This window comes from Melospiza georgiana, chromosome W, assembly GCF_028018845.1.
Source record: "Melospiza georgiana isolate bMelGeo1 chromosome W, bMelGeo1.pri, whole genome shotgun sequence".
NCBI classification, from domain to species: domain Eukaryota; kingdom Metazoa; phylum Chordata; class Aves; order Passeriformes; family Passerellidae; genus Melospiza; species Melospiza georgiana.
In genome coordinates, this window is record NC_080464.1 from 3,063,473 (window position 1) to 3,083,089 (window position 19,617).

The 19,617-nt window shown below is 46.4% G+C and overlaps 1 protein-coding gene across 1 annotated transcript in view; it reads right to left on the reverse strand.

Annotated features, from left to right (window-relative positions):
• Positions 1–19,617, reverse strand: part of LOC131095428 (Golgi phosphoprotein 3-like) — a 173,149-nt gene that overhangs the window by 99,249 nt on the left and 54,283 nt on the right. Inside the window, exon 2 of the mRNA XM_058043129.1 lies at positions 3,977–4,108. Within this exon, the coding sequence (XP_057899112.1) occupies positions 3,977–4,108 (132 nt within the window). The remainder of the gene's footprint in view (positions 1–3,976; positions 4,109–19,617) is intronic.

A 19,617-nucleotide genomic window follows, 5' to 3' on the forward strand; every position in this document is an offset into this window, starting at 1 on the left:
TGACCCCCCCCCCCTCCAAATTATTATTATAACTTCAAAATTAAGGGATTTTCAGGCAAAGATACGGGAAAAGGAATAACAGTTCTTTGCTAGCATCTATAATAGGGCAAAAAACCAGCAGCAACTATGGCAGCAACACAAAACAGAACCAGAAACCCAGTTTCAGCCTTCTCAGCTGCAGGCACTTGCCTCTTTGGTGTAATTACAATTGCAGCTGGCAGGGCTGCTGGCAGGGCAGGTGTGATGATTCCCTCATGGCTGCAGAGGGCGCTGTGGCACTAGTCAGCCATCTTTTCTCCACAAGGACAATGGTGGATGCAGTCAGCAGAAAGGGATGGAGAAGGGGCTTCTTCTATGAACGCCCAGGGACAGCTGATCCCAGTGGCCCCTCTGGATAGCAAAAGGAGCTGTAGCAGGGATCTCAGACTAGCAAGCTGGGAAGGCGGGGATGAGCAAAGTCCTGGAGTGGTGGATGGGATGTATCAGAAACTCGGCAGCTGTAGCTGGAACCGTAGGGTGTCTGAGCGGGCAGGGCGTGCAAATTACAGTGCAGCAAAGAAACCTCAGATCAGTGGCAGAGAAAACGGCAGGGGCTGGGCAGTGGCCACCTGGCTCCTGAAAGCAGCCTGGAGAGAGAGGCTCCCTTGGAGGGGGAGGGGGCTCAGGGATCCAAGGGTTTTTCCCTCAAGGCACCTGAGCAGATGGTGTTAGCCCATTTTTATTAGTGAGGTAGGGTGTTAATAAAGTCCCAGTTCAGTGGTTGCTCTTGTAGTAAATGGTAGAGATAATTCATGCTATTAATGTATAAAATCTTGTAAAATCCAAGCTATGTCTTTTGACCACCCCAGCCGGGAGCAGAGTCGTATTTTTATTCAATTAGTTCCCGGACAACGTTAAGATAATATTGAGTCTGTTAACGTATGAATGGAACCTTCCTGAAGCGATGATCACCGAATTCCCTGGAATGCAGGAGTGATCCCGCACCTCGAAGATTGCATCTACTACACTGATTACTGGCGCCAACCTTTTACATGTGAATGCCAACTTCTCCAGAGTGCTCTGACGACATCTAGACACCTGGAACTGGACTTTTGTCTAACCCTGCACATGTATGGCCCCAGTTCTGCATGTGAAGGAACACAAAGGAACATTCGGTCATCTCTGTCTCAGGCAGAATAAACTGTATAAAAGCTTGCTGCGCGAAGCAGCCAGCGTGAACCAAGGGGAAGACTGACATTTTGGTGGTCAGATCCAGGTTCACCCAGCGCTGATCCCGGGGTTGATGCTGCCCTTGGCTGTGGTGTTTTGTTTTTTTTCTGATCAAAATTCTCTTTCGCTGACAATCTAATAAATCATTGCTAAATTTTCTCATAAATTTGGCTCCTGATTTGATCATTTATAACACTCTCATGAGCAAAAGCTCACCCCATTGCAGAAGAAGGACCTGGCTGGGCTCCTGCGGTGGTAGCAAATTCTCCCCCAGGCAGCAGCTCCAACTGTCCTCCTCCAAAGTCGAGAGCAAGAGAGAGGTGAGACCTGCACCAAACCCCTTTTCCCCAGCCCAATTCTCAGGGTATCTCTGCCCCTCCACGAGAAACCTCCCAGATAAGAGGGCAGCCAGATGCGCCCTTCCAGGGGAAACTTCTTGTGTCTCTCTTAAGTACTTGGTCATTATTGTCTCTTAGCAACAAGAAATGGGAGAAAACTCTCAAAGAGAAAGAAACAAAAGAACTCTTAAACCCCAACACATGCACTGCAAGCACTAATTCCAACACTGTGTACACCAGCATTAAACTGGTGACTTTCAGAATACACCTGAGTCTCTCAGCCCCAACCAACATCTCATGAACATTGCAAAATGCAGTTCCTTCAGCGGATTAGAACTAGTGCTACTGGTTTCTCAGCAGCAAATGCTGCCACAGCACCCTGGCCAGAGCCACTGCCAACTGATTGTGTGCAGCATGAACACATCAAGAGAACAAACAGGAACAGAGAACAAATGCAGAAGATTTTACAAGGTACTTCAGCTCACCATTAAAACATTTTGGGTAATAACTTGGCACCTACCTTAGGTTACTACTCAGAATCCCTATCCCCATTGTCTTGGTTTGAAAGATAGATGTCTGCCAAGGAAGGTGGGAACCTCCCTTGGAATGAAAAATATGCACCCCTTTTTCCAAATTATTCTAACTATGAAATTTAGGGGCTTTCAGGCAAAGATATGGGGAAAAGAATAACAGTTCTTTGCTAGTAGGTATATGTATAACAAGGCAAACAAACAACAACAATGGCAGTGTGAAAAATACATATTATATGACTGGGTCTTAACAAATATTAAAATGAATACTATATGTGTTATGTTGGAAAGTTATGCTGTAGTGCTGTATTAATCTTTTTAAGTAGTGTGGTAAATATAGTTTTAGGCTATAACATAATATTAAAATAGGTACTATGTGATGTAAGATACTTTTTCTAACTAGCTCAAGGAATGGATAATTAAGAGATTCTTCGCATACAGAGAACAGCAACGAGACACCAAATTTCAAGAGAAGAATTATTGCCTCCCTATCAGGAAAAACCAGACTTCTTCCAGACTTCGAAGAGCCACGGGAATTGATTTACAAGATGAGGAGGGGAAGTTGACAATAGCCAGAAAACACCTCTATTTTTGAAAGGAATTTTTGAATCATGTATGAGATATATGAATATGCAGCAGGCTATTGCTTTTAATGGTTAATCCTTTTTTAGCAAAGTGTGCTTTTGTGGCAGAGTGCAAAAAGCACCCGGATGTCCATAATTCTTTGCTTTTTATTGTCTTTTATTGTCCTAACTTTGATTGTCCAAATTCTTATTACTATTTTATTACTATTAAACGTCTAAAATTTTGATACAAGTGATTGGCATTTTTCACAGGCAGCAAGAGCAAACAAGAACAGAAACCCAACCATAGCCTTCTCTCAGCTGTCAAGCACTTTCCCCTTTGGTGTAGTTATTGTCACAGCTGGCAGGGGCACTGTTGACTCCCGGCCAGGCAGGTGTGATAATTCTCCTGCAGCTGCAGGGGGCGCTGTGGTTTCTTCTTTATGTGGGTAATGGTGGGCACAGCCAGAGTAAGATACTGAAAAGGGGCTTCCTTTACAACCTCACAGGGGCAGCCGGTCCAGGTGCCCCTCCAAATAGCCAAATTAGCTGTAGCATGAAACTTGGAAGCAGAAATCTGGAATGGCAGAGGCAAGCAGACCCCGGAATGGCAAACAAAATGTAACAGAAACTCTGCAGCTGTAGCAGGAGCCACAGGGTGTCCCAGCAGGCAGGAGGTGAGGAGTTACAGTGTAGCAAAAAACTCAGAGTAGTGGCAGAGAAAGGGTGGGGCTGGGCAGCAGCAGCCAGGCTCCCAAACATGGTCAGGAGAGGCTCCCTTGGAGGGGGGAGGAGCACTGGGTTTTCCCCTGAGGCACCTGAGTAGATGGTGAGGGTCCTTTCCAGTGAGGTAGGGTGTTAATAAGGTCCCAGTCCAATGGCTGCTCTTATGAGAAGAGCTTCACTCATGGTAGAAGACAGCATGAGATGGAACCCCACAGTGGTGGCAAATTCTTCCCACAGCGATTGCAGCCTGTCTCCCCTACCATCCCAAGAGCGAGAGACAAGCCAAGCCCATCCCCTCATCCCCCAGCCAAAATCTCTGCCCTTCCCAAGAGAAAGCCCCCAGCTAAGATAGTGCCTCCAGCTGCACTTCCCCCCCCCCCCCCCCCATCTTGGCTACATCTTTTGTCTCTCTTAAGTACTGGTCATTATTGTCTCTTAGCAACAAATGGGACAAAATTCCAAGACAGCAATAAAAAAAAGAAACAATCCTAACCTTCAACACCCATAAAAAGAAAAAAGAGTTTATTTGTTACAATCACCCTTTATTTATAGCTACTGTATTGCCTGAAGCATGACACGAAAGGAAATGTGACCAGTTTCCTCCACTTACCTTTCTTGACAATAGACTTTTACGCCTCATTCCGCAAGCCTCTAACTGAAGACGCCCTCGCAATGCTAATTCAATTAACATACAGCCACGCAATCCCGAGGAGATGCAATCATTCCAAAATGATGTGTAACCCTGTGAAGAATGAAAGGCAATAAGATATTTCCACCTGAAAGCAAATAGAAAATGAGGCTCACTGCATTCTCCAAATAGTTCTCTGGCCTCCATACACTAGCATCACTAGACAACTACCATTCTTGTACTGAAACATGAAAGGGAAAACAGACTCATCCACTACTAGTTTTGACACTTTGTCTCTGCTCTTTAAAAGAAGGGAAACTTCAGGAAAGAGATGCAAAACAAACCATCAATATATCAAGAACTGGGACATATAAAGTGTAGTTTATACATAGTCAGAAGACTTCCATGGTCTGCAGGGGCACAGCTGCTTCACCATGGTCTTTAGCACAGGCTGCAAGGCAATCTGCTCCAGCACCTGGAGCACCTCCTCCCCTTCCTTCACTGACCTTGCTGTCTGCAGAGTTGTTTCTCACATACTCTCACTCCTCTCTGGCTGCAATTGCTCTCATGAAGTTTCCTCCCTCCTTCTTAAATATGTTACCACAAAAGTGTTAGCACCATTTCTAATTGGCTCAGCCTTGGCCAGCAGCGAGTCTGTCCTGGAGCCAGCTGACATTGGCTCTGCTGGACATGGAGGAAGCTCTCAGCACTTCTCACAGAAGCCATCCCTGTAGCCCCCTGCTGCCAAAACCTTGCCACACCAACCCAATACAGTTCTGATATGGACTGCCAAACTTCAAGCTACATTTGTTCTTTGAACCACACTACTACACTTTTTCAACTAGATTTTTATATACAGTTTTGCCATAATGGGCAAAAAGTCCTTCATAACAATGCTTAAGCCATTAACCATAACATTACGGTCTCTCAAAAGAGTAGCAACAGTTAAACATTAAAAAACATGCAAGAACAGTATCTAAGACAAAAAAAATATTTATAAGAAATTATTTGGCTTTTGAGAAATGACTGTGAAAACACTTCTTACTGTTATAGATGAGTAAATGGTTGGATCTCACAATTAAGGGGTAAACTTTATATGTATGGTAAACAAAGTTTTATAAATGTATAGTTATGTTACTGCAATGTGCTCCCCCCAGTATGTGTTACCATGGGATGGTCTTGGTAATCCGGGGATTTGGGAAGGTTGGCTTGTTACTATGGCAGCACCTGACCTCCAATCAGAATGTAAGAAAGTGACTTCTAAACTGGACAGCAAGGAAGGAGTTGACTGACAAGGCTCAAGGAGGGGGCTAGAGATATAAAAGGCAAAGCATCCATCTTGAAGTTGAGCCAGCCATGTGGTGGGCAGCCACGAGGGCAGTTCCCAGGCCTGCTTTTCCTTATTTAGTCCTTTTGTTGTATTTTTGTTAAGGTTGTCCTGGTTTAGAGCAAATTTGAGAGAGAATCCCCAAAGGGGTTCCTCTAGGAAAAGCAGATTCAATCGGCCCCTCCCCCCCAACCGGTCCGGGAGAAAACACCTCCTTGGAGAAAGGTGGAAAAAACCTGTTTATTAAACAATAAAACCTAAACAATATTAAACAATAAGACCTCTTGCCACTCTAAAAGAGATGACAAACTGAGAAAACCCCGTCCACGGGTTGTGGCTCAGCTCACTCAGTTTCTTATCAGTCCCTCCAATGCTGGAAATGTCGCAGGCCAGGCCCGGCCCGGTGGGCCACAGATGTGAGCTGCCGGTGCTCCCCTGGGTGTTCAGTCCAGAGCAGGTTTCAAGAGGTCCAAAGAAAAGAAAAAAAAAACCCCACAGTCCAGGGAACTTCTTTGCCTCAGCTAGCTAAAACTAACTAAAAGCAAAGGAGAGCTCTGTCCCACTGTCTATCCGCAGACAACAACAGTCCAGGAGGAGGAATGTGGAGGAGTGAGAGCAGTGTCCGGAGAGGAAAAAACTGCGCACTTCTTCTCTCCTCCTTTCACCCTCTGCAATAAGTCTTAAAGGTGCAAAGCTTATTATTCAGCATAAACAGAACAAGACGATTGGGGATAAAAGCATCATATAGCGAACCCAGGACAAGGTTTAATAAACCCATTAAATTTTTTAAATGAGCAGTTGTTTCTCACATTACAATTCTGAAAACTTTGTTATAAATAACTATGAAGTTGGTGGCTTTCGCAAATTATTATTAATCACAACAATTTTGATATAGTACAGTTTGTAATCACTTTTAACTGCTTTTGATATAGTATAACTTGTCAGCTTTTTGTGGCCAATACTCAGGCCCCTGTGTAGCTCATATCCTCAGAACATCATTTATGGATGATATTTTAGTTTGTAGACAGTGTGATAAACATATATTATAGTTTTAGCTTTCCCAAATATTAAAGTGGATGCTATGTATTGCGCATTATAATGTTAATTTTTTCAGAAGTAGATGTAGTTGTGAAATAATAACTAATGCTTTTATTTTTGTAACTAATTGACAATAATGAAAATAACTCAGATATTTGTGAAATAGCTGATGTCGATTTAAAGTACTTGTGGTAAACTTACAATAATGAAAATAGCTAAAACCATCTGCATGGTCAGATAACATTTAAGGAATGGATGTGATGAGGACCCCTGCTATGGACCCTTCGACTATCAGTAATTGTTGTCTTCTGATACCACAGAACAGGGGGCCTTTGTGAGGAAGTGACACATGACCTGCAAAACCACATCCAAGATTACTGCACGTGCTCTAAAAAGGTGGGTCAGTGGTCGAACCAAGCTAAAGAATTCCTGGAACATGTAAACGAGTTCAAAGAAATGTTTAAATATGTATACTCTTTATGAATATGTATTTAACTAATGCAATAGAAAAAATATATAAGAAGAGTTGCTATGGTTAGCTGATGTGCCTCTGGCCATCGCCCAGCACCCAGCACTGTTATTTTGTCCCATATTATCCCTTATTAAACTTTTAAAAATATTCAAGAGTGAGGTTTGTTTCTCACACTTTCCAAAACTCCCATGTTGTTGCATCTCTGTGAAAGCATCCACTTTGTGCATCTTTGGAGAAAAATTCAGTAAAAAAAAAAAGACTCCTTTTCATAAAAATTATCCTAACCAGTAGCAAAGACTCACTTAAATAAATGGCAATACAATGTTATTCTTTTTGCAAATAAAAGCTTCCAATGTATAGAGATATAATATGCATACATCTGAAGTCTGCTAAACACAAACCAGTCACTAATTCACAGAATTCACAGAATGACAAGGTTGGAAGAGACCTTAAAGATCATCCAGTCCAACCCATGCCCTAACACCTCAACTAAACAATGGCACTGAGTGCCACATCCAGTCTTTTCTTAAACACATCCAGGGATGGTGACTCCACCACCTCCCTGGGCAGACCATTCCAGAACTTTATCACGTCTTCTGTAAAATACTTCTTCCTAATATCCAGCCTGTATTTCCCTTGATGCAGCTTGAGACTGTGTCCTCTGGTTCTGTCAGTTGCTGCCTGGAGAAAGATACTATCACTATAGGACACAAAAGAAGACAAGTGCACACCGCTGCTCTCCAGGTGAAGAAAAAAGGGAAGTTTATTTTCTGACTCCGACATTTATAGTTTTCCAAAAGTGACAGTGGATTGGAGGGTGACAGTGACACCTCTCCAATGACACTGGTCAAACCAATAGTCCATTAAATTTCTCCTCCTCCATAAAAGAACGCAAAACAATGAGTTATTAACAAAAAGTTTGTGAGAAAGTTTGTTACAAGAATGTCAACATCAGAAGGCTTGGAAAATCTTAAAAATCAGGGCGACATCTCACCCTTTTCCATTTAAAAAAAGAAAAAGAGAAAATAAAATTAACAATGTGAAAAAGAAAACATGAGCAATGTTCAGTGTTCATTTGCAGAGGAATCATCGGTGATCACTCGTGTCGCCTGCATCCCAGTCATCACTCAATGATTCACCCGCTTGATGCCTTTCAGTTTGGTCACAGTTTCCATCTTGCCCGTCGGCCAGATTCTGTCTCTGCAGTCACAGGTCAGGGCGAACATACTTCGAAGGTACCCAGTGTACCCCAGTATCTGTGGATACACAAGCATACCCACGTCCTGAAGCGCTAAGGTCATAGGGACCTTCCCACTCTTTGGTGACTAAATTCCGCACCCAAACCTTCGCTCAAGGCTGATGTGCCTCGTCCACAGCCTGCAACGAGAGATGATGATTCAAAATGACAGGATTATTTGAGTTCTGCGGCACAGTGAGATTATTGATTGTGCACAAAGCTTTTGCCAACCGACTGTGCGGGGTTTCACCCTGCATTCCCCATTTTTGTTTTTGAAGAACCCACTTCAGAGTACCATGAGTGCGTTCTACAATAGCTTGACCAGTCAGAGAATGAGGGATACCAAACTTGTGTGAGACACCGCACAACTGCAGGAGCTGCCGCACCTTTTGCAATGTGTAAGCAGGACCATTTTCAGTTTTCTCAGCAGAAGGTATGCCCAGAATGGCAAAGGCCTGCCTCCAGTGGGCAAGGACATCACGGGCCTTCTCCCCAGTGTGAGCCAAAGCCCACATCGCAGAGGAGAACGTGTCCACCGTGACATGCACATACTTAAACCGGCCAAACTCAGCAATCTGGGTGACATCCGTCTGCCAAAGCTCCAAGGCCCTAAGTCCTCTGGGGTTTACCCCTGCTGGCAAAGGTGGAGCAAGTGCGTGGCAGTCGTCATACAACTCAACAATGTCACGAGCCTCAGTTCCTCAGTTGGCGTCAGCTGAAACTGCTTCTGCAGGGTATGTGCATTTTGGTGGAAAAACCCATGTGATGCCTTGGCCTGCGCGAGTGTATCAGGCTGAGGTGCTACCTACATTGGGTTAGCCAACTTGTCAGCCCTGGCGTTACCTTCCGCTATAGAGCCTGGCAAATTGGTGTGACTCCTTACATGCAGAACATAGCATGGATGAATCCAGGCCTGAATGGCACACCACAAGTTCTTCAGCAAATGAAACAAGGCAGGATTAGTGACCTCCTTCAAAACCGAATGACCCAACCGCTGTCGGCCACATAGGCAGAATCCGTGACCAAGTTGAAAGGTTCCTGGGAAAATCTCTCAAATGCCATGACAGCAGCCCTCAATTGGGCTGACCCATCCTCATGACCTTCCAGAACCTGCCACTCAGATCCATCCCTCCAGGTAACAATGGCTTTTCCTGTTTTCCCTGAACCGTCAGTGAAGACGGTGGGTCCTTGCACGGATTCCTGACTATTTTTGGGCCACAAAGAGATTTGTGCGAATTTTGCCATATGCAGTAGCCTATGGCTGGGCAGATGATAAGTGATCTGCCCTGAAAAGTTTTCCAGAGCACTCTGCAGGGACACACTGTTTGCAAAGCTCCAGTCAAAATCTTCCCATTAGCACCGGGAGTATGATCTTTGCAGGATCTGCACCCATCAGTTGCAAACACCATTGCCGGCATTTGATTATCAAGCAAGCGATTAGCTCAAACAATGCAGTTGCCATCTTCTGGGGCTGATGGGGCAGGAAAATCCATTCCAAGATGTGCAAAGAATCAGACCATTTGTCACTTCATTGGCCAATGATGCTCATGGGATGCGAATCTGGAGTGGTGATAAACATAGTGACATCAACGGAGGGATCAATGCGATGAACCTGGCAAGCCAAAACAGCTCACTGAACCACCTCCAGCGCCTTACGTGCCTTAGGGGTCAATGTGCAAGGCGACTTTAGATCAGTCTCCTTTCAACAAATCATACAGAGGAGACAGCTGTGCTTTGGTTAGTCCCAAGTACGGACGTAACCAAGTGATGACACCTATCAATTTCTGAGCATCATTCAGTGTCTTCACAGAATGCACAAATTGCACCTCCTGGTGACGGATCATCCGTTCCAGAATTTTGACCCCCAAATACTTCCAAGGTGGTTGTTGTTGAACCTTTTCTGGAGCCACCTGCAGTCCATGAGCATGCAAAGCATCGAGCAACCAAGGCTGAATCCTCAGCAGCTCATCCTGGGTGGATGCAGCCACCAAAATGTTGTCCATATAATGATACAGACGTGCATCAGGAAACTGCTTGCAAACTCCAGACAAGGCACGGGCCACATACCATTGGCATATGGCTGGAGAATTGAGCATGCCTTGGGGCAAAGTCCTCCATTGATATCTGTGCGGGCTCAACCTTGTTAATCGCTGGCACTGAGAAGGCAAATTTTGGTCTGTCATCAGGATGCAAAGGAATCGTAAAGAAACAATCCTTCAGATCCACAATGAGGACCGGCCAGTCTGCGGGAAGCATGGTAGGCGATGGCATGCCCGGCTGCAATGTTCTCATGCTTTCCATCATGGCATTGATCTTTCGGAGGTCTTGCAACAACTTCCATTTCCCAGATTTCTTTTTGATGCAGAAGACAGGAGTGTTCCAGGGACTGGTAGAAGGCTCCAGATGACTCTGGTCCAACTGCTCCTGCAGCAGATTCCAAAGGGTGACCAATTTATCTTGAGGGAGGGGCCACTGGTTCTCCCAGACAGGCTTGTCCACCAGCAATGTATAGGAGGTGTAGGACACTCTGCATCCTTCATCGCAGTGGCCCTCATCAAAAACCAGACCTGATGCGCACCCCCCAGGCAGACAGAACATCCCTCCCCCAGAGGTTAGCAGGAGTAGAAGTAACATGAGGCCTAATCCAGGGCATCTGTCCCTCCATGTTTGAGACCAGCACGGGCCGCTGGCTCACGTAGCACTGCACCGTCCCTCCCAGGCCTGCAACAGGCGTCTCCACCGGATTCAGGGGCCACTCTGGGGGCCAGGTGGCAAGGGAGAGAACTGCGACGTCAGCACCGCTGTCAAGAAGCCCACGGAGGCGGATCTCTGATGGCGTCGCACCAGGGATGGACAGGGTACACAGTATCTCAGGATGGTCTTTGGTCAGGACAGCAGTCCAGTGAACTTGAGGTGGCCCAGTGGACCCAAAGCTGCCCGCTCCACGCGACTGGTCAGCTGTCCTGAGAACAGAGGACTTAAATGGCACAAGTTGAGCAATCCATATCCCTTTCAGGATTGTGACGGGGAGGTGGGTGTGGAGACCATTGCACAAATCTGCCCTGTGAAATCTGCATCAATGAGCCCCAGGTGCACAATGATGCCCTGAAGGGTGGCACTAGACCTCCCCATCAGGAGAGCACTCATGCCCCCACCCAAGGGACCAAAGGCATCCAGGGGAACCTTGTGTATTTGACAAGATTCTAAAATAACTGTTGCTGCGGTGCAGACAGCCACACCTGCTGATCTGCGGGTGCTGGCTGCAAGTCGGCAAAGCAGACCTCCATCGGCTCCAGGGTCTGGAGAGAAGCTTGTGTCTGGGTGCGTTTCTCCTTTGTGCTCCGCTTCCTGTTTCCCAAGCCGGGCAAAGCCTGGCCATTAACATGAACAATCGCCTTGCAGACACTGGACATGTGATTCGGCCTTCCACACCGACCACACAAGAACATGGGAAATTTGACCTTCAGCGCTTTCTTCCCCTGCTTCTTGCCAGCCTGCACATTCCCCTGCTGTGGCTGCCTGCCTTGCGGTGCCACCCAGACCGGTTGCACAGCGGTAGCCACGGGAGCCAACTTCCGACCTGAGGAGGTGATGTTCGCACAGGCCTCTGCCATCTGGGAGACAGTAGGATCATCAGGCAGAGCCTCTATGACCTTCTTACAATCATTATTGCAGTTACATCTTGCAAGGATCTCAATCACAAGTCTCCTTTTCACAGGATCAGCCACCTGCCTCTCCACAGATGTGGTCAGCCTCACTGCAAATGCCATGAAAGGCTCATCATCCCTCTGGACAATGGTCGCAAATGGCTGCTTTGAAGCAGCCATTTCCAGGGTCCGAACAATCGCTGCAATGCCCAGTGTGTGGCACTGGTCAAGCACAAGGGGATCTAAGCCAACCTGCCCCTAAGCATTGGCATAATGCCCCGTGCCCAACAGCATGTCAGCGACAACCACACGCCTGGGGTCCTGCGGCCCCAGTGCAGCATTCTGCACCACCGCGGTGGCTGCCAAATGAGACCACTTGGTCTCAAAAACATCATATTGTACAGGGCCAAAAGGAGAATGTGCCACACTACAGGTGTCGTGAGGTGTCAGCATGTCCTTAGCAACCCTGCGGAGAGTCTGCATCACTTCAGCAGATCCCACACCAGGCTGAGCAACCGCTTCACCGACTTCCTTCTCCAGTTTATACGAAATAGGTTGATGGATGTTATGAGTAACACCCCTGAGCACAGGGAAAGCCTGGGGACCCCCTGGCAAGGCCACAGCACCGGCTGTGTCCCGCCCCGTGAGCCCCACAGGGACAAGAGCAGATGACTGACTGGGAGCTGGCTCAACACCACTCATCCCTGCGCCCCCTGCAGCACCAGCAGAGCCAGAGGATCCCCCTCCGCGATCCTGTAAATGCCGCGAGGAGGCAGGCTCACACATCTCGTCAGACTTAGTTTTGGCTTCTCACCAGAAACGCCCAGGGTCCCTCGGATGCACGGTCATCTGGCACAGGGGGAGTGTCCACAAATTCGACACAGAGGGGCCACGGCCCCGGGAACCCACTGGCCTCCGGCCGGCCGCGTCAGCAGTCGTGCTAAAGGTAAATACCTCAGCGCCCTGTCACGCCGCAGCCCCGGCAGAGGGCACCGTGGCGGACGCAGGTGCAGGCACGGCTCGCAAGCCCGGCGCGGATCGGAACGAGACCGGCACGGGGCCCCCCTCCCCCAACACAGGAGAGGGGCGGGGCGCTGAGAGAGGCGCGGCTTGCGGAGCCATGTCGCTGCGGGGCGGCACAAGGAAGTCGGGCAGGGCCCCTATGAGCTTCCGACCCGTGATGCGAGACCCCCCAGCAGGCACCGACCTGCCGAGAGGAGCATGGCGGGCTACATGCCCACCGGAGTGGGGCGGGACAGAGCACTGACCGACGCCCCGCCCCCAGCTGCTCCCACCGACTGCGCATGCCCAGCAGGCTGCGCAGGCCCAGAGACGGGCGAAGCCACCCCCCCTGACGATGAGCCAAACTCGGAGGCAGGCTAACCAGCCCCCGCCGCACTCAGGGGGAACCTGGTGGAAACACCGCAATTCGGACAAAGAGTTGTCACCGAATCAGACTCAAGCAGAGGCGGAGGCTGATCCAGAGGCTCCCCGCCATCCTCAAGTTACAGGAAGGCACAAAGAGAGGGTGCACCCCCTCTTTGTGGGCGGGACGAGGACGGACAGCTGACCCCACAGAGCCCCCAGAAGTCTGCGGGGGTCAACCCCCCAGACGCAGCTCCCACTGGCCGGAAGTCCAATCCACCCCAGGGGAACAATCGCCACCCCCCGATATAGACCCGTCCCCCAGTACACCATCCTGGGGCGAGAGGAAGGGCTCCACATCGCACAGAAACTCAAACTCCCCCTCATCCGAAACAGAAGGGCCCCCCTGGGAACTCTGAGGGCTACAAGAACCAGATCCCTGCCAAATCTCCTCACACTTTTTCCACTGCACCAGCAGCCACCCCACATCCACGATGCAATCATCAAAGAGGGTCTCCATGAGGTGGACCCCCACGAGAGACCATGCCTCCCTGGAGAACGCCTTCACAGGGTCCAAAAAGAACCCCTGCTCTCTGGCCCACAGAAACAGCCTCTTAAAATCACTCCAGGAAACGGAAACCTGTTTCCACTCCAGGACCTCCCACCAGAGAGCCAAAACAAGAGAATCCTCCTCGAAACCCACAGAGGTTGCCATCACCACAAGAACAGCAGGCAAAGCGCAAAACGGGGTGGGGGGAAGGACATGACCTCACCGGCAATCCGGACTGTGTCTCAGCCTAAGCTGCAGTACACTTCGGCGGTCACCAGATGTCACTATAGGACACATAAGAACACAAGTGCACACCGTTGCTCTCCACGTGAAGAAAGAAGGGAAATTTATTTTCTGTCTCCAAAACAACATTTATAATTTTCCAAAAGTGACAGTGGATTGGAGGGTGACACTGCCACCTCTCCAATGACACTGGACAAACCAACAGTCCATCAAATTTCTCCTCCTCCAGAAAAGAATGCAAAACAATGAGTTATTTACACAAAGTGTGTAAGAAAGTTTGTTACAAAAATGTCAACATCAGATGGCTTAGAAAATCTCAAAAAATCAGGGCGACAAGATACCAACCCCCACCGGACTACAACCACTTTTCAGGAAGTTGTAGAGAGTGATAAGGTCGCCTCTCAGTCTCCTTTTCTCCAGGCTAAACAACCCAGCTCCCTCAGTCATTCCTTATGGGGCTTGTGTTCCAAGCCCCTCACCAGCCTCATTGCCCTCCCCTGGACGTACTCAAGAATCTCAAAGTCCTTCTCAAACCAAAGGGCCCAGAATTGGACACAGTACTGAAGATGCGGACTCACCAGTGCCGAGTATAGGGGAAGGATGACCTCCCTGCTCCTGCTGGCCACACTGTTCTCGATACAAGCCAGGATGCCATTGGCCTTCTTGGCCCCCAGGGTACACTGATGGCTCATGTTCAGCCGGCTATCAACCAATACACCCAGGTCCTTTCCGCCTGAGCACTGTCCAGCCACATTGCCCCCAGCCTATAATGTTGTGGCGGGTTACTGTGGCCAAAATGCAGGACTCGGCACTTGGATTTATTAAACTTCATCCTGTTAGACTCTGCCCATGCATTCAACCATTCCAAGTCTCTCTGCAGAGTCCTCCTACCCTACAACAGATCGACACACGATCCCAGCTTAGTGTGGTCTGTAAATTTACTAATGAAAGACTCAATCCCCTTGTAAGCGTTCAGAAACACATAATCACAAAAATGATTATGTCAGTGCTTTTATTAAGAGCTCTGGGAATCAGGGTATTTCAACCCAAATCTGATTCTGACTATACATTCAAGATGAACATGTCTTTATATTCTATCATTATATAACTTTCATGTTAATTAATAAACTTATATTGTTCTACTGTATACATAGATTTCAGCCAAGCATAGCCCCCCTTACATTTCCAACATAGTTTCTCATGATTCTTCTTATTATTATACAATAATTATACTTAATTACTGAACAATCATCACATCTAACAATTATATCATTTATCATACTGCTTACGCAGGCGCAGTGATCTGACAAAACACCAAGCCTAACATTTTCAGAGTCTATCTTTAACATTTTCCAGGGCCCACACTATCATTCTCCCCCCTTTGAAAGCATTTTCACTTCACTATAGGTGTGAATGTTTTCCCTTAATACAGTCCTTTACTTCTCAATTTATACTTGACATTCTTCAAATCTATGATTGATGTAAATGTTGTCGTGGATGCTGTCACGAGCTGGAGAACCAGAAGATGGTGGGCGTGGATTTCGTGTCAGTGCCTTTATTATTTTCTGGTTCCAGGATGTTTTCTTGTGTTTCTCTCCTTTCAAAATGCTGTAAACTAACTAAATTGCTAAGAATACAATTAGTAAGATTATCACACTCTCAATGACAGATTTATTCCATGAACTCACATTCTACCCTAACCTTTTTAACTCACTAGCCTGTAGTCAAAGCAGTTACATTTGGGATGTGAACGCAGCAATGATCAACCTGTACCTTTAAAAATCCACATACTCCATGCTCTTTCAGGAGTAACAAATCTAGGGCTAATCGATTTTGTAAAGTCATTTTTGTGGTAGCTTGTAATTGTACGTTTAACTCTTTAAATCTTTCTCGGATGACTCTTGCCAGTCTACTTGACTTGTAAGTTTGTACAGCATCTCTCTTCTCTTATAGTTTGCTATAGGACCAAGCAAAGACTTTAGGGCCCACCCAAATTTCACTCCACTAGAGAGTTCTTGCTAAGTGTCATCTAGATTTTCATTGTCTAGAACTTCTTGTGTTGCTCTTATCTGCAGAAGTTCATGTTTTCCATTAAATGGGGACTTTTTCTAAATTGGACATAAGGTTGGGAGGTCTAAAGTAATTTCTTTTACTTTCTCGTCTACAAGCAGATGTGTTGTCCAGGTACCATCGCTTGTTCCCCATACAAATTGTCCTGGACTTCGGATTGTACTCCTGGTACATCCTACAACTACTTTATAATTCATTTTGCTTTGTTTATGTTTGATCCCTCTGCAAGCGCAACCAATTTGTAGGGCTATTGCCAGGGGTGGCATCTTTTTTATCTCTACATCATCAGAAGTGTAGTCATAAGTTTTATTACATGCCCACCAACTTACTTTATCTGCTCACGTTCTGCTACTAGTGGCAGTGTACGTTACTGCAAGATCTGTTTCATTCTCGGAGCCTTCCCACTTAATACACCAAGGGGTGTTTGCCATATATTGGAATTTTTGAAGAATAATTACAGACCACGCACTGTCCCAAGGCTCTATCTGATCTTTCTGATCCTTGGCCTCACACTTCCATACCAGAGTGGTTTCTGTAACATTTTCTATGATCTTTTTATAGTGTGGCAAATAGCATTGCCATTGTGTGATGCCTCCCGACTGTCCCATAGGGGTTCCTAGTATGCCATCACTTAGAATACAGTCTTTCTGGCTCATAGGTCTCATCCATGTTCCTATTTTCTCTCAAGTTTCCTTGACTACTTGCCTCGACTCAGGTACCTGTTTGCATGCAATTGTTTTGTTCTTTTGTATTTCAGGTAGTTTTGATGTTATGATTCCCCAATTTACTGGGTCTCCTGCTGCCTTTGGTATTGGCAGACAGGCAGTTATTCGGCTGGTGTTTTGCATTTTGGCAAAATCTTTGACTAATCCAATCATTACATTCTCAGCCCAAACTGCATTAGAAACTTTTATCACCTGTGTTTCTGCTTGTACCTCTCTCTCTATTCTAGAATGAAGAGTGGTTAGTTGATCTTTTTGCATTCCACATCCTAAAGACATTAATGACCATAACATTGGCGCAATTACTAATAGTATTCTCAAAGCAATTAAACCCATCTTATCTGCAGCCTTGTTGGTTCCACAGTTTACCCAGTCTGTGATCCAGGACGGACTTTCTTCACTCGGGTATAGTGAATCCAGGGGTCTATGCCGGCAACTTTGACTGCTGTAAAGATGGTCAGCAGTACCTGATGGGGTCTACTCCACTTTTCTTTCAGTGGTTCTTCATTCTAGTTTTAATGTACACTTCGTCTCCTGGATGTATGTTATGAACTGGATTCTCGAGAGTCAGCGGTCTATTCCACACGAGGATGCTCCGGAGCCGAGCTAGAGTTTTCTCGAGAGACAGAACATAATTCTACACTTCCTGCTTTCCTGTGACGTGTACATTAGGGTTAGGCTCAGGAGATTCATATGGTTTCCCACACAATATCTCATAACGACTGACTGACATGTCATTCCTAGGCTTTATCTGAATCCTCAACAGTGCTAGTGGCAAAGCCTGGGGCCACTGCAGCTTGACTTCTTGGCATATTTTACTGATTTGCCTTTTTAGTGTCTGATTCATCCTCTCTACCTGTCCACTTGACTGGGGCCTCCACGGTGTGTGGAGGTCCCAATTTATCCCCAGCAATCTACTTACCTCTCTTACTACTGTAGCTATGAAATGAGGTTCCCTATCTGATGATACTCCTAGGGGTACCTCGAACCTGGCAATAATCTCCTGTAGTAACCACTTAACTGTTTCCTTTGCTTGGTTCGTGCGACAGGGAAGGACTTCTGGCCACCCAGACCATGTGTCATCCCCCACTAACAGATATTTGTATCCTTGAGTTCTTGGTAGTTTGTCGCAGACATTTTTTCACAGAAATCCTTTCTTTCAGATTTCTGCGTCTTCTGGAAGGCAGAGGCCTCAGAAGGAAATGTAAACAATTGTTATCAGCTGCTGTGGAATGTAATGGGATGCACCTTGATTCCTTGATTGGCTCATGCTTCTTGTTTATAATTAAGGGCCAATCACAAAGTGCAAGCTAGGGACCGAGTCCCTGGACACAACTTTGTTATAGATTCTTTCTTTCGATTCTTAGCCTAGCAGCAGCTCTGCAACTTCTCTCTCTTTATTCTATTTAGTATAGTTATAATGTATTATATAGCATATATCAATAAATCCATCCTTCTGATCAAGAAACAAGATTCACCATCTCTCTCTCACCCTCAGCGACCCACTCAGGACGCTGTAATAGTAGTTCTACAAAATCTACCTCCTAATAGTCTCCTGGCTCTATTCCCATCCGAATTCTTCCTAGCTTTGCCTGTCACCTAGCCACTGGGTTGTTTTTTAAGCAGATATCACATTTTGACATTACTGATTTTGCCATTGTTAACATCCGTACTGAAATTAAACTCTGCTTTAGCAATTTTACAAATGCCTCTGCACCCCAATGACATTTGTTATGTTTAATTTGTAGAACTTCTCTCATTATCAAGGGGGGTACCCCTATTTGTCCTTGTGCAGTCACATACCATCCCTCTGAATTCTTTTGTGCATTTAGCAAACGTGCCAGTCTCTCATCTTCTACTGAATATTTTGGTTTTGAAGGCAAATTGAATTGGGATACATTAAGCTTTAAAAGTATCAATGCCATTGTTGTTTGCACCTCTCGAGCAACCTGTCAGGCTGCCCAGTCTGCCCTTCGATTTCTCTCACAGATTCTGGAGTTTCCTGATTGGTGTGCTTTACAGTGTATAATTGCCACTTGTTCAGGTTTTTGTACTGGTTTTATCAATTGTAGGACTGCATCCTGATGTTTAATGTGTGTACCTCGAGAAGATAATAATCCTCTTTCTTTCTACAGTGCTCCGTGTACATGCACCACTCCAAAAGCATATTTTGAGTCAGTCTATATATTTACTTTTTTTCCTTCGCTTAGTTCTAGTTCTCTGGTTAAAGCAATCAATTCTGCCTTCTGGACAGATGTATTTGGTGGTAATGCCTTTGCCTCCACTACTGTATTGACTGTTGTTACCACATATCTAGCGTATCTGGTTCCGTTCTCCACGAAGCTGCTCCCATCTGTAAACAGCTCCCACTCTGGCTGCTCTAGTGGGACGTCTTTCAGGTCTTCTCTTGCTGAATAGGTGTACTCTATTACCTCTACACAGTCGTGCTCTAATGGGCCTTCTTCAGTTGTGGTACCTAGGAACAAAGCTGGATTCAAAAGGTTAGTTGTTTTTAATGTGATATCATCTTGCTCAGTCAGGACTACCTGGAATTTTATCATCTTGCTTGGAGATAGCCAATGGCTCCCCTTCTGCTCTAAGACAGTGGTCACCATGTGTGGTACATAGACATCTATGTGCCTTCCCATAGTAAGCTTCCTGGCTTTTTGTATCAGCATCACAGTGGCTGCAACTGCGTGCAGACATGGAGGCCACCCGGCACTTATGTTGTCGAGTTGTTTGGAAAAGTAGCCCACCGGCCTCTTCCAACTTCCCAGATGTTGGATCAGGACTGCTAGTGCTAGGCGCAGCCTTTCATGTACAAACTACTGAACATCTTTAGACAGATCAGGTAACCCTAATGCTGGAGCAGTTGTCAGTGCTTCCTTTAATTTTAGGAAGGCTTCTTTCTGCGGCTTGCCCCAGGTGAATGGCTGCGTCTTCTGAGCTTCA